The sequence below is a fragment of the Haematobia irritans genome, chromosome 3 (assembly GCF_050003625.1).
Source record: "Haematobia irritans isolate KBUSLIRL chromosome 3, ASM5000362v1, whole genome shotgun sequence".
In the NCBI taxonomy this organism is placed as follows: Eukaryota; Metazoa; Arthropoda; class Insecta; order Diptera; family Muscidae; genus Haematobia; species Haematobia irritans.
Window position 1 is genome coordinate 69,089,427 of NC_134399.1, and position 21,832 is coordinate 69,111,258.

At 31.5% G+C, this 21,832-nt stretch overlaps 1 protein-coding gene across 1 annotated transcript; it reads left to right on the plus strand.

Annotated features, from left to right (window-relative positions):
* The first annotated feature begins 8 nt into the window (after positions 1 to 8).
* On the plus strand, positions 9 to 21,551 carry tefu (Serine/threonine-protein kinase tefu). Its single transcript, XM_075298821.1, has 30 exons — positions 9 to 423; positions 484 to 651; positions 709 to 932; positions 2,543 to 2,641; positions 2,709 to 2,954; positions 3,008 to 3,156; positions 3,214 to 4,183; positions 6,045 to 6,222; positions 7,202 to 7,380; positions 7,455 to 7,581; positions 7,902 to 8,420; positions 8,487 to 8,607; positions 8,663 to 8,807; positions 8,875 to 9,156; positions 12,305 to 12,970; positions 13,544 to 13,738; positions 13,801 to 13,957; positions 14,181 to 14,613; positions 14,672 to 14,840; positions 14,904 to 15,401; positions 15,463 to 15,636; positions 15,694 to 15,825; positions 16,141 to 16,503; positions 16,569 to 17,196; positions 17,597 to 17,749; positions 17,816 to 18,177; positions 18,460 to 18,605; positions 20,730 to 20,836; positions 20,899 to 21,150; positions 21,252 to 21,551. The coding sequence occupies exons 1-30, from the start codon at positions 111 to 113 to the stop codon at positions 21,431 to 21,433; spliced, it is 8,337 nt and encodes a 2,778-aa protein (XP_075154936.1). The 5' UTR covers positions 9 to 110; the 3' UTR covers positions 21,434 to 21,551.
* The last annotated feature ends 281 nt before the right edge of the window (positions 21,552 to 21,832 follow it).

The following is a 21,832-nucleotide window of genomic DNA, read 5'->3' on the forward strand; positions in this document are numbered from 1 at the left end:
GAAATGACATAAAAACAGTTCGCGGGTTTCCATTGTCCACCTCGAATTATTCTGTTTATTGTTCGTAATTATTCGTTATTTAAAACAATTTGTTAAATGGGTTTAAGAACATGTCCAGTCTTGTGTGTCTAATTAACAGTTTGTGTGCAGAACTACGTTCTGAAAAGGCTACTACGCGTAATAAAGCTGCTGAGCAGTTGGAAAGTCATTTGAGTAATTCCAAAAATGAGCTATTAGCCAAACTGCCCAAACGTGATGTCAACGATGTATCCTGGACAACGATATTTAACAGTGTCATAGATGCTACCATAAAGCATGCCATAAAGTTGGACGAATGTAAAGACGGCAAGAATCAAGCATTAGTCAACAAAAGTTACATTTACTCTGTAATTGTACAAAAGTTGGTAAACTATAATTTGGAAGGTATGAATGCAAAATCTAATAAAACTACTCAAATTTATTTATAAACATTTTCCCATGTAGTTCCAGAACACTTATTTGTAAAAGCTACATTATTTGATGCTTTCAAAGAAGGATTTAAAAGTCGTGTTGCTGTGCTTTATTTTAATGACCTGTTTTTGAGCATTTTAAATCAAGGACTCTTTAAATCGCAGGAGTATGTGCGGCAACTACAAGTCAATGAATTTAGCAGTATGTATTACATTACCTATTTGAACTTTCTTCTCAGATTTTTTATCGGGTTTTCAGTTATTCTTTCGTACCTTTTCGAGACTAACAAGGGATCTGATGATCTCTTTAGATTTTCTTGCTTGAAGTCCATCACGAAAACAATTGAATTGTCCAATGACCATGTACAATTGAGTAGAGATGTCATCGACTATTTTCCAGAAATAAATGACTTTTTAAGTAAAGCTGTGAAGGATGGACAAAGGGCTGACGTTATCAAGCTGTATTATCTCATGGTATCGCAGGTAAAATAAGGGTTTATATCTATTGGGTATTAAACGCCATGCGAATCAAATGTATTATTTATTGAAGCAATATGTAGCAATAACTAATGGCATTTTTGGTTGCAAATCCATTAAGAATTTTTATGTGTACCAAAATGTTCGCTAAATGTGTGCAGAGCGGCCTTAGTAAAAAGAAGTTATGGCCTTCAAAAGCCATCACGAAAGTGGCCTTACGATATTTTGGCCCGTCCCCGGCATAAAAGTCAAAGAGATATATATCTCCCGCAATATATCTTAATATGTATTTAACATTTAGTATACTTACTATTTATAAATATATTTTATTATTAGATCTGTTTTCTGTTATACACCATTGTTTTTAAGATTGTTTCTAGTTTTATTATATACCATTTTTGAAGTTTATTTTTATTAACATTTCGTGTGATGCAGAATTTTAGGTCTATTGACCTTTGTATCACTTGGTACCATAAAAATGAAATGATATTGAGATCCATAGAAATGAAGCGAGTAACCTCCTTTTCAAACCTTTTCTGGTTGACGCGTGCTGAGTGCGATCGTACTGAATTTTGTTGGAATGCCCGTATGTTTGTCTTCCCTAGGCTTCAATAGGTCATAGGAAGTTTCCCAGATAATATTCGTATGCATACCATCGGCAGCGCTTGAGTTGTAGTGGCCAATCGAAGGTATAAATCTTCAGCTGACTTCTTTGGCAAGTAAATCCGATGATTTTGTTTGTTCACAAAATGCTCAATTTGGAGTGACTTCTCATCTGAGAAAACCAAATTCGGTAACTGTGTAGGCGGTTCAAATAAAGCGCGCAAATTATTAAAATTGTTTATTTGGAAATAATTTGTTTGAATTATTTGAAAAAGAAAAACTGAAGTAAGAAACTAATTTGACAAAAAAAAAAAGACAAAACAAATTAGATCTATCACGTCGCGTTCACCAATCTAGGTGGTTCAAATAAAACGCGCAATTTATTTATTTGGAAATAATTCGTTTGAATTATGTAAAAAGGCAAAACTGAAGTAAGAAAATAATTTGACAAAAAATGACAAAACAAATTAGATTTAAAAAGTGAAATTTAAAAACTAGTGTCGCCACAACTGACCCCTTTCGTGAAAGTGAACCAACTCCTTGACTCCTTCCAGACTAACTTGGGCTTTAGCCTAACATCATTTTTCAATATGCGTTGCTCAGCTCACGAGCTAGTTTTCTACCAACGCGGCGTGGGTTTCGATTAAATCTTGCCAAAAGAAAATAAAACTGTAAGCTTTCAGTGCGGCTTAGAAATTATGTCAACCGTCAGTTGATTAAAATATTTATCAGCCACACTGTACATATGTAACTATGGACCGATGTGGTTGTTTGAATGTGAAAATTAACGCCTAGTCCAGAGTTCTCACTAAGTTTCAAGATAATATCTCTATTCATTAAAAAGGCTAGCGTGATATAAAATACATCTTTGAAATGTCTACTGTCATTCCGTGGTGTCCTATTAGTTTTACATTGGTATCATAATAAGACATTCTCTAGTGTCATGGCTTTCTAAAACGCATATTTTACTTATATTTATAATATATGCTTGTGTCTATCTATTATTTTTTAAGCAATCCGTTGATTATCATAATATCATTTGCAATGGGTTCCAAAAGATCTTACCAACTATTAGCGGATTCTACCAATATAACATGAAGTCTGAAACAAAAGTAAGTAGTTTTTCATAAATTCAAACGATAATCAAGAAATATTTTAGAAATAAAAATATTTTTTTAGGAATTACTCTTCAAGTCCATACTTGTATCACTACAAAATTTATATCCATATATACAACAAGGCGATACCAACACAATTAACATTACTGTCGATTCATCTTGGAATAAAACGTTGAGGAAGCTAAAAACTTTGATCGACATGGAGATTAAAGAACGAAAAAGTAGTCACTACCATTTAAGTCGTTCACAACAAAACGATTCAAGTCTGGAGGTTTTCGTGAAGATGTCAGCCTTAGTTACGTACATGGTAATATACAGATTTATAGATAGACGACTTCTTTACCTTATATATTTTCTTAGATTTATTGGCAAGTAGAAAGTAACATTGGCGAAAATGGAGAAGAAGAGGAACAATCTGTGTCAAAATCGAAAATATTCAGACCTTCGGATAAATTGGAGAGTATATTGGAATTGGCAGAAGTTACAAAGCCTACATATAACGACATTTGGTATAGTTACAACTATTAAACACGTACTCTAAAATGCTAATGTATATTATTGTACAGGTTATCCATTTTAGCTGAATTGATCAATGAAATTGATTGCGTCGTTAACATAGTAAATTATCAACAACTCGTCGTTGCAAGCCTGAGCATACTTCAGAACTATAGAAGTGCAAAGGACATGCGTAGCGTACGTTTAATTTTGTGCAAGCTACTTGAAAAAATGACACAATTCGAAGTTACTAAACAATTACCAAATAATTATTGTCATGAAGAATGGCTTAAAATTATACAAATTGTTATAAGTGATACATCGTCCTGCGCGGAAGTAATTTCAGAGAAACAATTAATTTTGCGAAAGCTTGTCATCCATAATAAATTGTCGATTGACCACTGTACAACATTAATAACTTCTTTCATAACTAATGCCGGCCTACGACGTTCAGAATGTGTGGAAACACTTAACGAAATATTGAAATATGCAGATTCTATTGGATTAGATAAAACATCAAGTTTAGTTGGTCAATGCATAACATGGTTGTATGGCGATAAAGATAGAAATGAAGCAAAAAGTATATTGTTGCATGTAGAGCCGATTAAACCATATTTGATAGCTGAAACATGCGCAATGGCCATTGTAAACTTTTTGGATGGCGAAACATTGAAAAAGTCGGCACTAAACGATAATGATATGAATTGTAATTTTGAATATCTTCAATTCAAATATATACGTAAATATTTATGCTTGGAGAAGCATGTACGAAAATTGAAAGTAGTTCAGCAAGAATCAATTGATGCCCCAAAAACAGCAACAAATTGTTTATTTCAAAATAATTATGAATTTTTAATGCGTTCTCTAAATTTTGAAGCTAGCCAGGGGACAACATGCAATGACATATTGACAGACTTAATTTCATTGCAAAAGATGTCGCTGCTTATGAAAGCCCTGCTGGAATTTGGTGTTTTTGATGAGAATTCTTATATGCAATGTCCTCTCATTAAGAGGATTGGACTATTTCTTAGTCATTTGGAGGTATGTATCACAAATATATTGATAGGCGACACTAAGTTGGTGGAATTACCGCTTTTTGTTTGTTCGAACTGTATAAATTTATGACATGAAAATCTGGACGTAAAAAGGAACATGATGCGAACTTCAAATGGTAAAAATCGGTTAAAATCTGCTCTAGGCCATTAGAGTATATTTAACAATAATTTCAATTCTATGCGGTTATATATTGATCGACATAGCAACAGTTTTCCAATTCGTCGAAATTGGAAAACTGTTGGGCTTTACATTGCGATGTAGTTCTTTTTTTTCTTGAATTGGTAGGATTGAGGAGATAAAAGCGAAAACAAAGAAGGCTATATCAGAAAGGGACTATTTGGCATGTTTCGAACACAGAAAAAAAAGGTTGGGCTTAAGTATATTTTTCGTGAGGGGATTACTCTGAATCGGGTGAAATTGAATTCGTAAAAACAAGGATTTTTCATTTCACAAGGAATTTTTTCGTTTTTGCCCAAAGTAGTATCTCTTTATTAGCCTGGAACCAATGTGACGAAAATTGTTTTCAATATTGAATTTATTAATAATTTATTATTTATTCATAAATATATTCCGATATCCACTTCCACTATTCACGTCAAATCCACGAACGTGAAAATTTGGTGTTCTTAATTCCACGTTCTTTTTTGAATTTTTCTGCAACCTGCTGGGTTGCACAAATCACCCAAAAATTCACTAAGGTGGAAATCAAAATAAGTGAATTCAATAGACTTATTATAATTTATTATTTTTTTAATTAAAAATGACGCAGTTTTAATAAAACTCATGTATTAAATATAAAACATTTAAAATTTTTACGCGAGTACTTTTTTAACCGGAAATACACCCATCTTGGATATAATTCAGCTTTCACCAAGACTTTTGCAAGTGAACTGATTTCACGAAAATTCCGGTGAAAGTGGATTGTAGGACTAGAAAGTTGTGGAATTTATTCACATTCACCTGGAAGTGGATTTGGGAACATGGGCAATAATATATTTTATCCTTTCTTTCATGCCAATTTATTAATGTTTGTTTTATGGTATGTTGTAAATCGGCCAAAGTGTTCTTTATATAATGATGAGTTGACTCTATATCACCCCAGACTTGTGAAAATGTCTTCAGTCTGCCAAATTTCCGTTTGTGGTCCGAAATCCCTTGCGTATACTTGGTTACCAGTCGATTTCACTGAAGTTTATTGCTGATAATATTTCCGAAAACTATCTGGCCAACTCTGTACACATCCGACACATCAATCAAAGTTATGCGGTTTGAATTGAATTAGAATTTATTAAAAAAAATGCTAAAACACCTCAAAATTGAATGTACAGAAGACATAATTGCACATATGACATTTGTTGCAGAAAAAATATTCAACTACCTTCGTACAACAAACAAAACAATTTTTTACATAATTTTTATTAGTTTACGGTCTTTATCTTTAAAATTTAATTTTTTCACAAAAATGCAGTTTTTGCTACAGTTTTTGTTTTACGCAAGAATAAATATCCTTTCAATGAAAACCCATGATTAGAAGAAGTACCATAGAAGATTTAATTGTGGACAAATTCACACATTTGTAATATCCTGTATAACAGTAATGTTGAAGACTGTTTATAAATTTGGCAGTCACTATAATGTTTCCTCCATATTATGCTTTAGGTATCTATACTTCTTTCTTACTGGTTTTTAATTAATTGACAAACTAAACTAAGTGGCGTACTAAAATCATAGTTTTCTATCCAAAATATTTGATTTTTTATTGCATTCTTATTTGTTGTCTCTTAAAGTTAAACTTTTAACAAATATTTTTGATTTTTAATTATTGATGTTTTAAATTTTATTGTAGATGCAAATTAAAAACAATTCACCAATCACAATGGAGCGTGTTACTCTGGGCGAGGTCATCAGTTTGTTGGATAGTGTTTTTTGTTGTTTTACTCGAAACGCAACTCTTTTACAATATTTAGAAAACCAGCCAATAGATGAAATGATCCAGTTTCTAGGTGAATCGCTAAAATTTTGTGGTACGTTCTACTACTATAAGTGAATAGTCTAAGTGAGCCTGATACATCGGGCTGCCACCTAACCTAACCTATCCTAACTACTGTATAATAAATCACTGTCTTGTATTTAAAATAAAAAGAAAATTAATATTAGGATATTACATTTATTGTTCAAAATTAAACATAGAGTTTTAAATTATTGTCATAACACGAAATTTTGTGGAAACACAGACAGTTCAGTACACAGTAGCGCGCATGATCTGTACTTTTGAGTTGAAATATCTGTAAAATGTAAAACCTAACCAAACTCAATGTTACTTTCAATGTCTCTTTGTGCCGACTAGGGAGTATAACCAATATTTAATAATTTTCATCGAAAACAAAAACCTGCTGAAGAAGTACATCATAGCATTATAAATTTGTCATTTATTCAAACTTTCATAATTAGTTTTTGATAATTTTTTTTTATTTGGTGCTTATATCGATCTGCTTTTTAATACATCCCCTATATGAACCAGTTTGATTTCTAATCTTTTAGATCCCAAATAATGACAAAAAAATATCGGAGGGTAATAATCGTTACAAAAAGATGCCTAAAACCTGTTTCCAGTGCTTAGCCACAACGCTGTTCAGAAGTCAGCGTGCTCATGATCATAGGAAAGGCAGACAACTGTGTGCAATCCCGAACGAATATTCATGTTCCGTATTGCTAATTCAATAGACAGACAGACGGACATATCTAGATCGTCTTAGAAATTTACCCTGTATGTATACTTTATATGATCAGACATTGATTGGACTTAAATTTTAATTTCCATTTAGTAAAAGGTATACAATTTTAACATAGAGCGCGTGATTCTTCAACTTCGTAATAAGTAAAATTTTGTTAGAAGTGATATTAGACAGTATTCATACCTCGTTACAAATATTTATCGATAAATTATAAAATTATTCTATATTATACACCAATAAAAATATTTTAATTTTTTTTTGATTACAGCAAAAAATTCTGAAGATCAATCCGAATTAGATGATTGGGGTGAAATAACCGATAAAATTTCGTGCTTGTTAGCTACTCTGTGTGCGAGCACAACCCACATGAAGGATGCATTTGCACATATATCGAAATTCAGTTATGATTTAAAAAGGCATATCAAACTGATTTTGGAATTAACCAAGGTAATACGTAAATACATTTTAAGTTTTACTTAAAAAAAAAATAAATTTTTCAAATCACATATTAAAAATTTTAGATCTTCTGCTTGCAAAAATCGAAATATACGGACATTGGTCATTGGTTCGTGAATAAGTTGAAACCCATATTCAAAATGTATTATTCAAATAAAGAAATTGTCAATGTGATTGTTCAAATAATACCAGGTAAGAAACTGTGAAAAAATTACATATTCCTCAAAAATTTGCACACGCGTGTCGATGACTACCTTTGAGCGTCCAGTGCGTTCTCGTTTGATCGATTCGCCACGTATACCAATACATGATTGCTAATATTTCCTCGTAATAAAGCCTAAAAATAAAGAAGCATTTTTACCCGTTCACTCGCGTCTTTTGAAGGTTGATGCTAGATTTATTTCTAGTAGCGCTATTTAGATGCGGGTCCGGGAATTTTCCATTACTTCGCGTAGCCTAACTGCCGTTCGTTCTCTAAATATGTCATTTAATAAGAATATTTTATATTTCAGCAATTTTTAAATACATTCAATACTATGAAGAGTGCTTAGATGATATGTTATTGGCCGTGAATTCTCTACTTCGACTTGGGTACCGTAAATCATATTCCGCAAAACTTACTGCTGAAATCATTAATAGTATAAGCTATATAGCTCATGATTGTAGCAAAATATACCTTCATGATAATTTTGGGGTGCTCTGTCTCTCTGTGGTGAAGTTTCTAACGTTCCCTTCACTGGAAATTCAGTACGCTGCAATTAACACCATAACCGCATTAATGGATCTACATTGGATATGTTCTAATTGTGATATTGATCTATATTATAACTTTTGTGATAAAATTTATGAGTCAATAAGCTGGGAAAAGATACAAATATCTATAAAAGAAGCTGAAAATGCTGATCAACTGCAAAACAGTAAAGCCTTAAATGTACAATTACTCGTAGCTCTTGTTGCATTTAGCACTTATCATCGAGAAATAGCTTTAAATGAATTAGTACATGTGTGCGCTTTCTACAAGTTTACTGAAGGTAGGCACATTTTTTATTAGAATTTTTATTTGGAGTTATTTATTTTTTCATTTATTTTTAATTAAGCCGACTTTAATGAATTTCCACACATTGCCAAATTTTATAACACTACCATAAGAGTATTGATGAAACCCAACATACCAAATTCTATACATTTTTGGATATCAAAATCGTATCCTATTTTAAAGTAAGTGTTTGAAGAATCATGTAAAATTGATAACTTGAAAGGTGTTCGTTTGTAGGTTTCCTTTTTATCTATGCTACAAAACTAAGCATGATTTTGTGGAGGATAATATTGATACCATTGTTGCTTGTTTGTTAATGTATGATAAATCAGAAGATTTGAAAAAACTACAGACCTATGGCGATACGCAAGATCTTTTAAAGGTGTGTATGGTTTTTCGCCGTTTTATGTCATCGAAATTTATGCTAATTTCATTTTCCTTTCATATAGATGGCGATGCCAATAATAAATGCATACATTCTTGTTAGCCAATGTCCAGAAAATCGTAACAGCGAATTAAACAGTTGTGTAAAAAATATTTTAAAATTGAAACTGGACTTTAATAAGGCAAAGAACGATACATATACTTGGAAAGTTGTTTTTACCTTATTCGATGCCCTACGTGATGAATTGGATAGTAAAACATATACCGGATTTTCTATATACTTTCATCCAAGGAAATGGTATAATATAGATTGCAAATGTCTAAAGTCTTCATTAAACGTGTATATAGTAAGTGTGTGGATTCCAAAAGTAAAGAGTATCTATCATTTCATGCGATCGAAATATATAACAACATATATAACGACCGGTATTAAGTTCGAATTATTGCGCTAAAAAATCTAGTTTTTAACGGTTAGGTTAAAGTGGCAGCCCGATTAAGATTCAGGCTCACTTAGACTATTCAGTCCATTGTGATACCACATTAACTAAAAGTACCTATTACATATGGGCACTTCTAGTTTTAACCGTTGAACCTTCTCGATTATTTTCTTCTGTTGAACCAACCAGATTGTTCCAAAAACATTAGCAGACTGCTTAAGTTAACGTTTTCCAGGTCCGCCAGGAATCTGAAGCTATATGCCCCTAAAATTTGCTTACGCCTTACACAAAATGCAGGACACTCACACAAGAGGTGTTTTATTGATTCCTTTTCCTCCGCATCATGACAACTCATACAATAGTCATTATACTTCGCACCAATAGTTTTTGCAAAATCGCCTATCAGGCAGCGACCCGTTATAGCAGATATCAGGAGTGATATCTGGCGTCTCGAGAACACTAGCATATTTAGTGTGCGGTTTAGGTTTAAATGGGGCCATATTTGCTTGGTGCTTGGTAAAGAGTATCTATAATTTCTTGCGGTCGAAATATATAACATCATATATAACGACCGGTATTAATTTCGAATTATTGCGCTAAAAAATCTAGTTTTTAACGGTTACTTTTCTCTAATAAATTATACACCACACAATGATAAGAGAGAAGTTCACCATCACAATGGCCTAACCTATAGTTTAGGTATACCTAACCTATAATAAAGAAAGTTATAATTTTATTCTGCTTTTATTGATTTCCTTTCGATTTTAGCTGCTAAATTCGAACTTAGTACCAACCTTGAGGTCTGACCGAAGATCGCAAGATAATTGTTTAATATGTTATATTAATATACACTCAAAAGAAAACAGAAAGCAGTCGCGTTCGCTAAGACATCTAACTTAAAGCTGCTGTTTTAACAAAAACCAACTCTGTCCAAAATGAAATCCTTGAAATACACAGAAAAAAATTTCACGAAAATTTTCCAATTAAAATTTTAATTGAGTTTTAAAAAATATTCAATTAAAAATGTAATTTAATTTAATTGGTTCAACAAAGTTTTTAATTGAAACAAAAATCAATTACAAAAATTAATAGTATCATTTAATTTTTTAATTGATACTATTAAATTTTAATTGACCTTTAATTATTTTTTTAATTGATACTATCATTTCTGTGATTGAAGACATTTCAATTAAAAAAATAATTGGATCAATAAATTTCGTGATTGAATAAAAAAAAATTTTTTGTGTGTAGTTTAGACCCAAAATAAAAATGAGTTAAAAATCGTGATCAGGGGCTAATCGCGGAATTCGATATCACATTCTTTATCGTATTGAAAAAATTGTCGATACGATTAAAAGTTTGGATCACATTCGATTAAAATTTAATAAAATTTCTATAGTATTGTCAACAGCAAAAACGAAACAAAAAATTGAATTGTATATCATTATATATATATCCTCAAGGGTCCATCTTCCGAATTGGAGGATGAGATGTATATACAATTAATACGGAGATAAATAAGGGATAAGGGTTTGAAATGGTATGCACTGTTTGAAAGTCACCTTTTTGTAGATTGAAAAGATTTCAACTGACTGACTGAAGGAAGCGATAAAATTTATACTTATACAACATTCACTTTTCCTAGATGGTGGTCCAGAAGCGTTAAGTTTTATGGTTAATTGAACCCACAATCTTTTGGATATCGCCCATGCCTGTACACAATTTTATATGGTTCATTGCCAAGCTAGGAGCTCGCTCACATACACTAGTATAAGCAATTTTTGTTTATCGTTTATTCGAGTTACATTAGTCCTAAATATTCAAAATAACATATTCATTATAAACAAAAAGTAAAAACGATTCAAATTTACCAATCGAAAAAATTTTCTATCAGTAAAAATTGACAATGACTCCCACGAAAAATTTCGATATCGAATGCTGTGATTAGCCCCTAGTATTGTGTCGATATATCAAAATGGAGGAAACATGTCATGATTTCACTCCGAAGTAGAGGCGTACGCGTGACTGAAATTTCATTCACACTCACGCACATTCACGAAGCAAAATATTTATTCACGCACGCTCAGGCACGATACGGGTAGCCAATCCCACTCACGCACATTCACGAAATGAAAACCAGTACTCACGCACGCTCACGCACGAACTACTTTTAAAGACACACGTTCACGCACGATTCACGACAATTCACGTGATTCACGAAAAATTCACGAGACTCACGATATTTTCCAAACGGAACTCAGCAAAGGTAACAAAATTCAAAAATAGAATATTGTAGTTCGAGAGCCCAATTAATTTCAGTTAACATACGAGTGTGAATTAAATCTTGATTATTTTCGTGAGCGTGATTTTGCAGAAATTTTATTCACGCACATTCACGAACCGATTTTATTTCTCACGCACGACATATTTATTTTCGTCTCATTCACACACATCGTGAGAGTTGCTTCGATTTTGTTCACGACTCACGTGATTCACGCGTGTCACGAGAATTTCGTGTCACGAGCACACCTCTACTCCAAAGTTCAATCAACACCGTTGAATCACAATCCCAATCATTCACTATATCGAAAAATTAACAAGTATCGTTGAAAAAATTAACAAGTATCGTTGTTTTAGTAGAATCGAATGCTTTGCCTATTAACAAATTTCTTGTAGTCCTGTTATCGATTATATTTTGTAAATAACAATTTAAAAAGCGTTTATTCGATGTCCGAAAAGGACCGAGGAGACTTAATATCGGCCTAGTTATACCTTTCGCAAAAAAAAATATTTTTTGTCTTCAATCATAATTGATCCAATTAATTTTTAATTGAAATGTCTTCAATCACGGAAATGATAGTATCAATCACCAGAGTCAATTAAAAAAATTATTTTTTCCAATTAAGAAGTTAATTGATACAATTCATTTTTTGATTGATGTTTGTTTCAATTAAAAATTTTGTTGAACCAATATTTTTTTAAAATTAATTAAAATTTTAATTGGAAAATTTTTGGTGATATTTTTTTCTGTGTTATATCTAACTTTCTCTCTCTTTAGAATAACAAAACCAATGATGCAGCTCCTGATGTTCTATTCAACTATGTTACGAAACATCCTTTAAGATTAGTAAAAACTTTTGGAGCATTAAAGAAGCATTGCAGTGAATGTATTCATCCTATTGATACCTTAAAAGAATTCTATAAATTCTATATGCTGGCCGACATGGTGGTAGATACCCTCAATCATCGGAATATGCCGGAAAATTTATGTTTTTATTTTTTGCGTGACATTTTGTACTACTGTTTGCATTGTTTGGAATCGTCTTCATTCTGGAGTCTAAGCAAAATTGTGCTTAAAGCTTTCGAGAATATCATAACTAAGCTATCTAATTTAGCAAATATTGGTATTTTTATGAAAAAACATTTGAGTTATATTTGTAAATCGTTGGTATACACGCACAAAAAGTCAACGAGTCTTGAGCAGCAGGAAATAATATTGCAGATATCCGAATATCTGATTCGCAATCATAAAGATACTATCGTAGATCAACAATACATGCTAAACATTTTTTCGAACAATAAGAAATTTTCGAATATAACTAAAATATTGGAATCCATATCGGACGATAATACGCATAATGAAGACAAGTGGCAAACATTTTTAGAGCTATTCCTTGAAAATGCAAATTATACAATAGATTCAATAAAAATTTTGCAAAAACATGTAAGTATAAATGATTCAAAGTTTTAATATGTATGTTTACTCAAAGTTTCCCAGCGAATTTTGACATTTCAAAATGCTACGTAAAATTGGAACTGCGTAAATCCTTTTATCCTAATTACAAAATCAGAGTTATCATTATTTTACATAGTTTATTTGGCTTCTACTACGCAATAAAATCTAAATCTCCGAAATTTTCGTTGAAATAAATTTAATTTAATTGAAATTAAAATAGTAAGACATGTTAACCGGGTGCTTAATTTGAGTTAAATTAAATATTTTTGCAAAAATAGATAAAACATTTTGAGATTATGATCAAACAAAGTTAAAGCCCGTTTTTTCGAAAAGAGAGTCGAAAGTCAACATTTTCAAAATGTTATTATGTAAAATGATTGAAATAGGTTTTAATTTTTTATATTTTTTCACGATTAGTATTTAGATAAAAACGTCCTTTTTGCAAGAACTTTACAAACTTTTAAAATTAAAAAGTCTTGCATAATTCAGTTATTATGAGAAAACGAATGTATTTTATCTTTCTTTTTCTTATTTCTTCTATATATTCTGTTTATATCTCAGATTGTCCTATACAAAAGAGAGCTGCAAGCAGAAAGCAATTTACTTTATCGTCTGATACGACACTTATTGCAAATTGTACGTCAAAATAAAAATAATTCTATAAATTTGGAGGCCTTGAAATGTTTGGGAGAAGTGGGTCCATTAAATTTAAAACAAATGGTATATTACTTCGAGGCCAATAATTTCAATAAAGAGGTCGGTGCAATAAAGTGAGCTTTATTAATAATTGATATTATAAGTGTACAATTGTTTTCTAGGAAACCGATAAACTGGACAAAGACATTGAACAGTTTTATTACAGCATGTATACAATTTTAGAAACTCTCTTAGATAAATTTAATCCAGCCACACATTCCTATGTCATCGAAGTAGCTCAATATTTGGTGAATTCAAAATATGGCTACGATTTGATAGGTAAGTAAATTGAAGTTGAAGCTGTTTTACTGATACAATTTTCAAAGTCAAATTTGAAGACTACAAAAACTAGATTTAGTCTTTTCGACATTTTTTTTATAAAAAACTCGTTTTTCGACTAACTTGTACCCTCTCTACAATCAAAAGCCACTAGGCCAATATTTATACATAACAAAATTGCAAATATATACTTAATAAAATTACAAAATCTTTAATTTTCCAGAAAAATTCCCTAATTTCATGGTATTCTGTGCAAATGTGCCCAAAAATTATATGGATTCCTATGATAGTATACCTCCAGCAGATTGGTGTGCAATTCTGCAGTTATGTCAATCCTATAATTATGAAAATTTTGTTTGTGAATTTGTTTCGAAAATATATAGTCATTGTAATTGGTCCCAATTCCATGATCTGGCTATAAATGACATATATTTCGCTGAACATTCCATTATACCATTCATTCGGCTACTTTTGCAATGCGAACAACGACAAATACACAAGGATAATATATTGGCAATGTTGAAATTATTTTTTAATACAATCCCAGATCAAAATCTAACGGATACAAACACGGAAATAAAATCGATTTATAAAGAAAAACGCATAGTAAAGTTGTTTTTAGATATTTGTGAATGCATTCGCATTAATAATTCTTGGTATGTTTACATTATAAAAATTAAATGCAATTATTTAATGTAGTTTATATCATTTTAGGCATTTACCTTTGGATCTCTTAAATGTGGTTAAAGCTTGCAACTATTGTCAGGCCTATTTCTTATCTATTATTTATTTGGAAATGTGGGCTTTGGACGAGAAGGCTCTGGGAGACAAAACTAGTGTCGAGATTATCTCCAACGAATTATTTCAAGAGTTAGCCAGAAAGGTTTGATATGGTATTATATACATATATAAATTCGCGAATATACAATTATTTTTCCGTTCTCAGGCATACGAATCTGTAGGGTGCAACGATGCTATTTCTGGCTTTATAAATCCCCTAAGTTCGCGTATGGCCTATTTAAATCTAACAAATAACTGGTCGGACATTTTAATTGAATCAAATGATACCGCTAGTGAAAATAACAAACTCTGCAATGCAGTTTTAAAAAGAAATGGTATGCTGAACTTGGCCAGTTCAAATGGTACCGCAGATAAAAATGTTGACTATGAAATATGCTGGCGTCTATGTCGTTGGGATACTGCCGTCGAGGGCCACTCGAAAGTTAATACATTAAATGACATGGAATTTGAATTCGAAAAACATCATTTTAATGCTCTTAAGTGCCTGCATAATAAAGAAGAAAATAATACCCTTGCAGCTATTGAAAAATCTCGGCTTTGCGTTTTGAATATTTTGAAAGAAATAAGCGTAGAATGCTTGCAAAGTGTTTATAAATATCTAACATGGCTTCAATTATTACAGCAGTCTGAAGATTTTTGTTTGGTAACTTAATATTATAAAATAATGTGGATTATTAATTGTGTAAAACGTAATACATTTATAGATACAATTTTCAAAAACAACTGAGGTTGATCAAATTTTCACGAAATGGCAAATTGAATCCAATGATCTTGATTATGGAATATTTTCAAGTAAAGAAACTATTTTATCTCATCAGATTTCATTATTTCAAACTGCAGGCGTTAGAGCTAAACGAAAAATTAAGGAGTTTTATAAGGTATACCAATGCCCATCTTTCAAGGGTGAATACGATATTTAATGCAGATTATTTCAGGATGATCCCATTGAGAAGTGTTTATTGAAATGTATTCGGGATTGTAAAGCAGCTGGTGAAATAAATCTTGCCACACGTTACATTTCGATTCTGAACAACATGTGTGGTGAGAGCAGTAGCCCGCAAGTTAAGGTAATTTATGAATTTCGTTAAATTTCCATAACCAATTGATACCCAACAACAAAGAGGAATTTATATACAATTTCGATTCGCATCGACCAATTCAAACTTTTGTTACTGACCCTAATCGTGACTTTGTTTTTCTGAATCCGAAACTATTATGCGATAATATTTAAAACTCAAAAAATCAACAAAATTATTGTCCATATTCCCCATAGCTTAAAAATGAGATCAAATGAAACACCGAATTCAAGCAAATAGACAAACAAATTTACATCTATAATGTAATAAGTTATCGCAATTACGTATCCTCTAAATAAATTTCAGATTAGTGCTCTACTGGAAGATGTTGATATATGCATGAAAACTGGAAAATCCGAAATAACCAAATCCATTTTACATCATATATTTAAAAATAAGGAATTTCATTGTTGCCTACAACGTATTAAAGCGATGCAATTAAATGGAACCCATTTGATGAATACCAATGCAGAGACATTTGAGACAGTTTTTAAAAAATGTTTCATGGGTTCTCTGGATTTACTGGATAAATATGACAAATCCAAAGGAACTATTTTACAAAAATATCCAAATCTATTTACACTAGAAGAATTTAAGGAATGTCAGGATGAAAGTAGGAGAAATGCCTATGAAGTAATAGCAAAATATGCCGACAGAGAATACACTCAAGTAAGAAGTCATACCCACGTTTTTCGTACACAATCATAATTTGCAATTTTCATTTTCTGTTTTAGTTACACACATACGCAAATTCCGATCAATTTACTATGAAACGTAAGATAATGGAATTTAATCGTCAAGCGGCTCAAGAGGTTGCTTCGACCAATCCACGGCTTCAAGATCATGACACCCGCGTTTCTGCCAATTTCATGAAAAGAACATCCCATATGGATGAACAGGAAATAACTTTGATAGAACAAAAACTTACATCCAATCTATGTATAGCTGTGGAGAACTACATGAAATTTTCTTGTTTAGATTCCGCTATATCAAGTCCTGTTATATATCGAATTATTGGTCTCTGGTTTGCTAACAAACAGAATGATATTCTACGAGCAACGATTCAAAAGCATATTCCTGATGTACCAAGCTATAAATTTATATGTGCTCTAAATCAAATGACTGCCCGTTTAAATTCCAAGAATGTGGAATTTATTAAAATTCTTAAGGAGATTATGGTGCGATGTGTTGCCGAACACCCCCATCAGACTTTGTATCAATTATATCCCATTGTATATGGACATATCGATGGAACAAAGGGTAAAGCCGACTATAGGTCAAAAATTGCTCATGACATTATTTCAAAAGCAAAGCCGAAAATAAATGCAAATATAGTCAAACAATTGGAAACAGCTATTCCAGGTAATAGTTAGTAATAAATCCATGCAAAAATTAATTAAGTAAAATACAACTTTATTGATAAATTAGATCAATTAATTTGTTAATTGACCATGATAAGTGATATGACATGATTGGAGCAATTTTAAATTTATAGAAATATTTTTTTTGTGTGTGGTAAATTATTATTTGTAATTGACAAATACTAAAACTGGTTCTCTATCATTAAGTGACAGTAATCACATAAATGACAAAATTTGCTAAAAAAAAACAATTAACTTTTTAATTATATCAATTAATTTGTTAATTGGTCATGTTATATCATTGCCATGAATGAAACAATTTCAAATATATAGAAATATTAAAAAAATATATTTGTGTGTTATATAAATTATTATTCGTAATTGGTTCATTTATTTTACAGCATTAATTGAATTTGCAAATACAGAAATTAAAAATCCTAAGGCTGGTTCTGTCTCATTAAGCGACAAACTAAAACGTATGAAAAATCTTGATGCCATTCATTGTCCGACAATTGATTTTCCAGTCAGAATTGATCAAAACTATAAAGTAACAAGTAAGAATATTAAAATTTTCATTATAATTAAAAAAAAAAATCCTACTAAAATTCACATTTTTATAGGCATCATTAAATGGGAATCACAAATTGGATTAGTTGGTGGCATCAATGCCCCGAAAAAATTATCCTGTGTTTGTTCAGATGGTGTAACACGACCACAGCTATTGAAGGGCAAAGACGATCTACGACAAGATGCGGTAATGCAGCAGGTATTTTGCATGATTAATAATTTACTTCAACAGGAGCCTGAGGCAGTTCAACGAAAACTTCTAATTCGAACCTATAAAGTAGTGCCGCTGTCAACACGTAGCGGCATATTAGAATGGTGTCAAAATACCGTACCAATTGGTGTTTACCTATCGGAAGCGCATAAAAAATATCGTCCAAATGATTTTACTGTGAACAAATGTAGATCAATGGCTCATGTAAGTACCCATTATCTCACATCTACCATTATAAGTATCATATAAATCATACTTATAAATGTCAGATAAATTTATATTAGTAAAATATGGCTTGTCTCTCCTTTTCGGAAGACGTTTTGTTATTTTGTTTTTACTTTTTGTTATAAAATTAAAAACTACGGCTTTAAAATATCTAAAACACCTACTAATACCTTAAATTCGTCCTTAAATATATATTTATAGCATTGAGCCAATCGAATGATAAATATGTAAATGCTACAAAATATTATTTCTCGTTTTCAGGTGCATCTTAAATCCGATGCCGAAAAGCGATATGAGACACATTTGCACATATGCGAGAATATTAAACCGGTATTCCATTACTTTTTCTTCGAAACTTTTTTAAGGCCGGGAATATGGTTTGAGCGTCGTTTGGCATATATTAACAGGTAAATATCTCAATGAATAAAAACAACGGGCTTGTTTTCTTTTAGTACCGGATAACGAAGCCGCGGACTAAAAGAAAACACAATTCTCGTTTATCCAGAACGTGTACAAAATTCGGCAACACTAGCATCAGCTGTTTAAATTCAATAACAGAAAATAAGTGGAATCCTAATTTTATTATTTACAAATTGTTCAAATAATAAGAAATTATTGATAGTGTGATTATTTGTGAGACTTTACTTTTAATTTCATGTTATTGGAGAAAATAATCACAATAAATAGCTATTGTGAATCAAAATGCATTCTGGCAATATTGTTAGAATTTGCACTGATGAGATGTTCTGGATAGAACATCATTAGAATACTGGATAGCTCATACATATGTTGTATCCAGTTCTAAACGGAAATCGGCTTAATACAAATATGCCATCCGATGATATAACATGAAAATATGCCATCCGATTTTTATTATAATTTATATTTTTAATAGTCTGTGATGTCGAGTTTCGAATACAAAAATTAATTTTGCTATAGTGAACTAGAACTATTTTTTTAACAATATATAAATTTTAAGCTTTTTTGGTCGAAAATAAAAAAGGTTCAATTACGTGGATAGCCCGATTTTAGCCAAGATAAATATTTTGTACAGGTATTGGTGATGGTTTTTGAACTAAAACCAAAAACCACAAAAAACAATTAAATTTCTCTATTTTGTTCTCACACTATTTTTTTGGGTTGAATATAAAGTAGATTATTGAATTAAAAAATTAAATTCTGCTATTTTTTTTGATTAGAAAAGTTTTTAAAATATATTTCCTTTTTGGAGAATATTTTTGGAAAAATCCCTCATTTACCACAACGAATGGGTTTTGGATGAACGAGTTTTTGTTTTGCAAAATTTTATTTTTTGAGTAAAAGCTAATAACAAATATAACAAAAAAATTTTATTTAACAAAACTAGTCAATATTCAAGTTGATAAACTTTTCCCACAGCCCTGTCAGTAGGGTCCCGGTCCATCTAGGGTATCAACTTTGGCTCACTACTTGGTCAATATCTCGGCTCTAACCATACAAAATTTCAAAGAGTGATCTATAACCGGACATTTGCTATTTGTGTTATGCTACCAGATAGTTTCGCTTTCCTACGATGCCTCCTTCTGTTTCTGTCCATTCGTTGTATGGGATCGAGGAACTGCGTGGTGGTTCTAACATGGAAGCTTTCCGTTTTATTTATAAGTAGTTCAATGACCATGTTATTCCTTATCGTGGCGATGTTAATTGGTCATCATTAATGGTTCTAACCCTGACTTTAATGCACCGAATGTGAAATTTTCTAAATAAGGGTTCCCTCTAAGTGTAATGTGGTTATAAATGGAAATAAAGTCAATTGCGATGGATTCTGAACTTTTAGTATCCGCCGCTTTAGGTAACTGATGTGATCAAACTATCCGAAAGACTTAGAGATTAAATACAGAGCGATTGCACAGTCATGATATGGCGTCCTCACAACTGGGATATGTTTAATGTCTACTTTACTTTTTTTGTATTGCCACTAATTAGAGATACATTTATTTGGCAAAATATCAAAAAAATAATTCACATCCGAAACTCTGAATTCAGATCACACCTTAAGAAGTAATGCAAATTCAGTGCAATGGCTGTTGAAATGGTGCACATCCGTCCTATGACAAGCCCATATTAAATTCATCGCTCCTGCGTCAATTTTGCACCACTCCCGGGTCCACTACTTTTTTGACGACGCTTTTTTGCTGAGATATATGTCGATTCATTACACCTGTAAAGGTACAGATCAGAAATGAAGCTACTGATGGCAGAATGGACTGGAATTGGCTCTGCGGTAGTAACCGGCCGATAGCACAGGATACTTTTATTTTCACATATATTTCTGGTGCATTACGAATACAATTTATAAATGTAACCCTATTGTATTTATTTAAAAATAATTTGGAAATTCAAATAGAATAGAAATGGTAACGACATAATCCTAAAAGTTTTGTGCGTAATGTTAAATAACACACACTCTTGTAAAACAAGCTCCCATTTATTAATAATATATCCCTTTTTCTTCACATTGATTAATTATATTTCCTCTCATTGTATTTTAGTGTAGCCACAACATCTATGGTTGGCTATATTTTGGGTCTTGGAGATCGACATACACAGAATATTTTAATTGATAAAGAGACAGCAGAAGTTATTCACATTGACTTTGGTATGAAAAATAAAAATCTAATTATAATTTAATTACTCAAAGTCATCGTCTTAATACTGCAGGAATTGCATTCGAACAAGGCAAAGTTATGCCTACCCCAGAGACAGTGCCTTTTCGTTTGACAAGAGATATGCTAGCTCCAATGGGCATAAGTGGATCGAATGGTGTTTTCAGAAAATCATGTGAAACTACAATGGGCATCTTGAGACGTCATCAGGATGTAATAACCACAATATTGGAAGTCTTGCTTTATGATCCATTATACATATGGAAAGTTATACCTCAAATTGCTGATGATAATGATAATGATACAAGTAAGTTTACTAATAAATATAGAAATAGAAGAAGTACAATGATTCTATATTTATTATCGGTATTTTCCACAAAATAAAACTACATTGTTGTGACTTTTTAGATGAGGAGAAAAATTATATAGCTCAACGTGCTCTAATTGTGGTCCAAAATAAACTAGAAGGTAAACAAAGTGGCATATTTGGAACATCAAGCGTATCTGTACAGGTTGAACGTTTAATTAACGATGCTATTAATGTTCGTAATTTATGTATGCTGTTTCCGGGCTGGGACCCATATTTATAAGAAGTTATATTTCTGTTATTCTTATACTATAATCAATTGTCTAACCCAGTGCTAACAATGAATCCCAGGGAATTGAATTTTGTTATGTGAAAAATAAATTATTCCAAATACTAATATATATGAATGATTTTTTTTTTTTCAATATATAGCTTTGATAAGTATACAAAAATGTTATTTTCATAGCATTGCCTACATTAACTATAGTCGATGATTGAAACTTTGGAACAGGTATTATTAATTGGAAAGATAATTCTCTAGTTGGGAGTATTTGCTATAAAAATATTCTCTTGTCGAAGAAAAAATCGTATAAAGACAAAATCTTTAGAAGACGAATATTTTTTTTTTTTGTTTTGAGTAGCTATTACTGTATGAGCCGTCCAGTCATATGAGTTTCATCGT

What these genes read in the sequence shown, in the direction of transcription:
- tefu (XM_075298821.1), top strand. Translation starts at nt 111, where the DNA reads ATGTCCAGTCTTGTGTGTCTAATTAACAGTTTGTGTGCAGAACTACGT. An exon ending in ATATGGCTACGATTTGATAG is followed by an intron (nt 13,958 to 14,180) that starts GTAAGTAAATTG and finishes TTAATTTTCCAG; the next exon opens with AAAAATTCCCTAATTTCATG. An exon ending in AATGTAGATCAATGGCTCAT is followed by an intron (nt 18,178 to 18,459) that starts GTAAGTACCCAT and finishes TCTCGTTTTCAG; the next exon opens with GTGCATCTTAAATCCGATGC.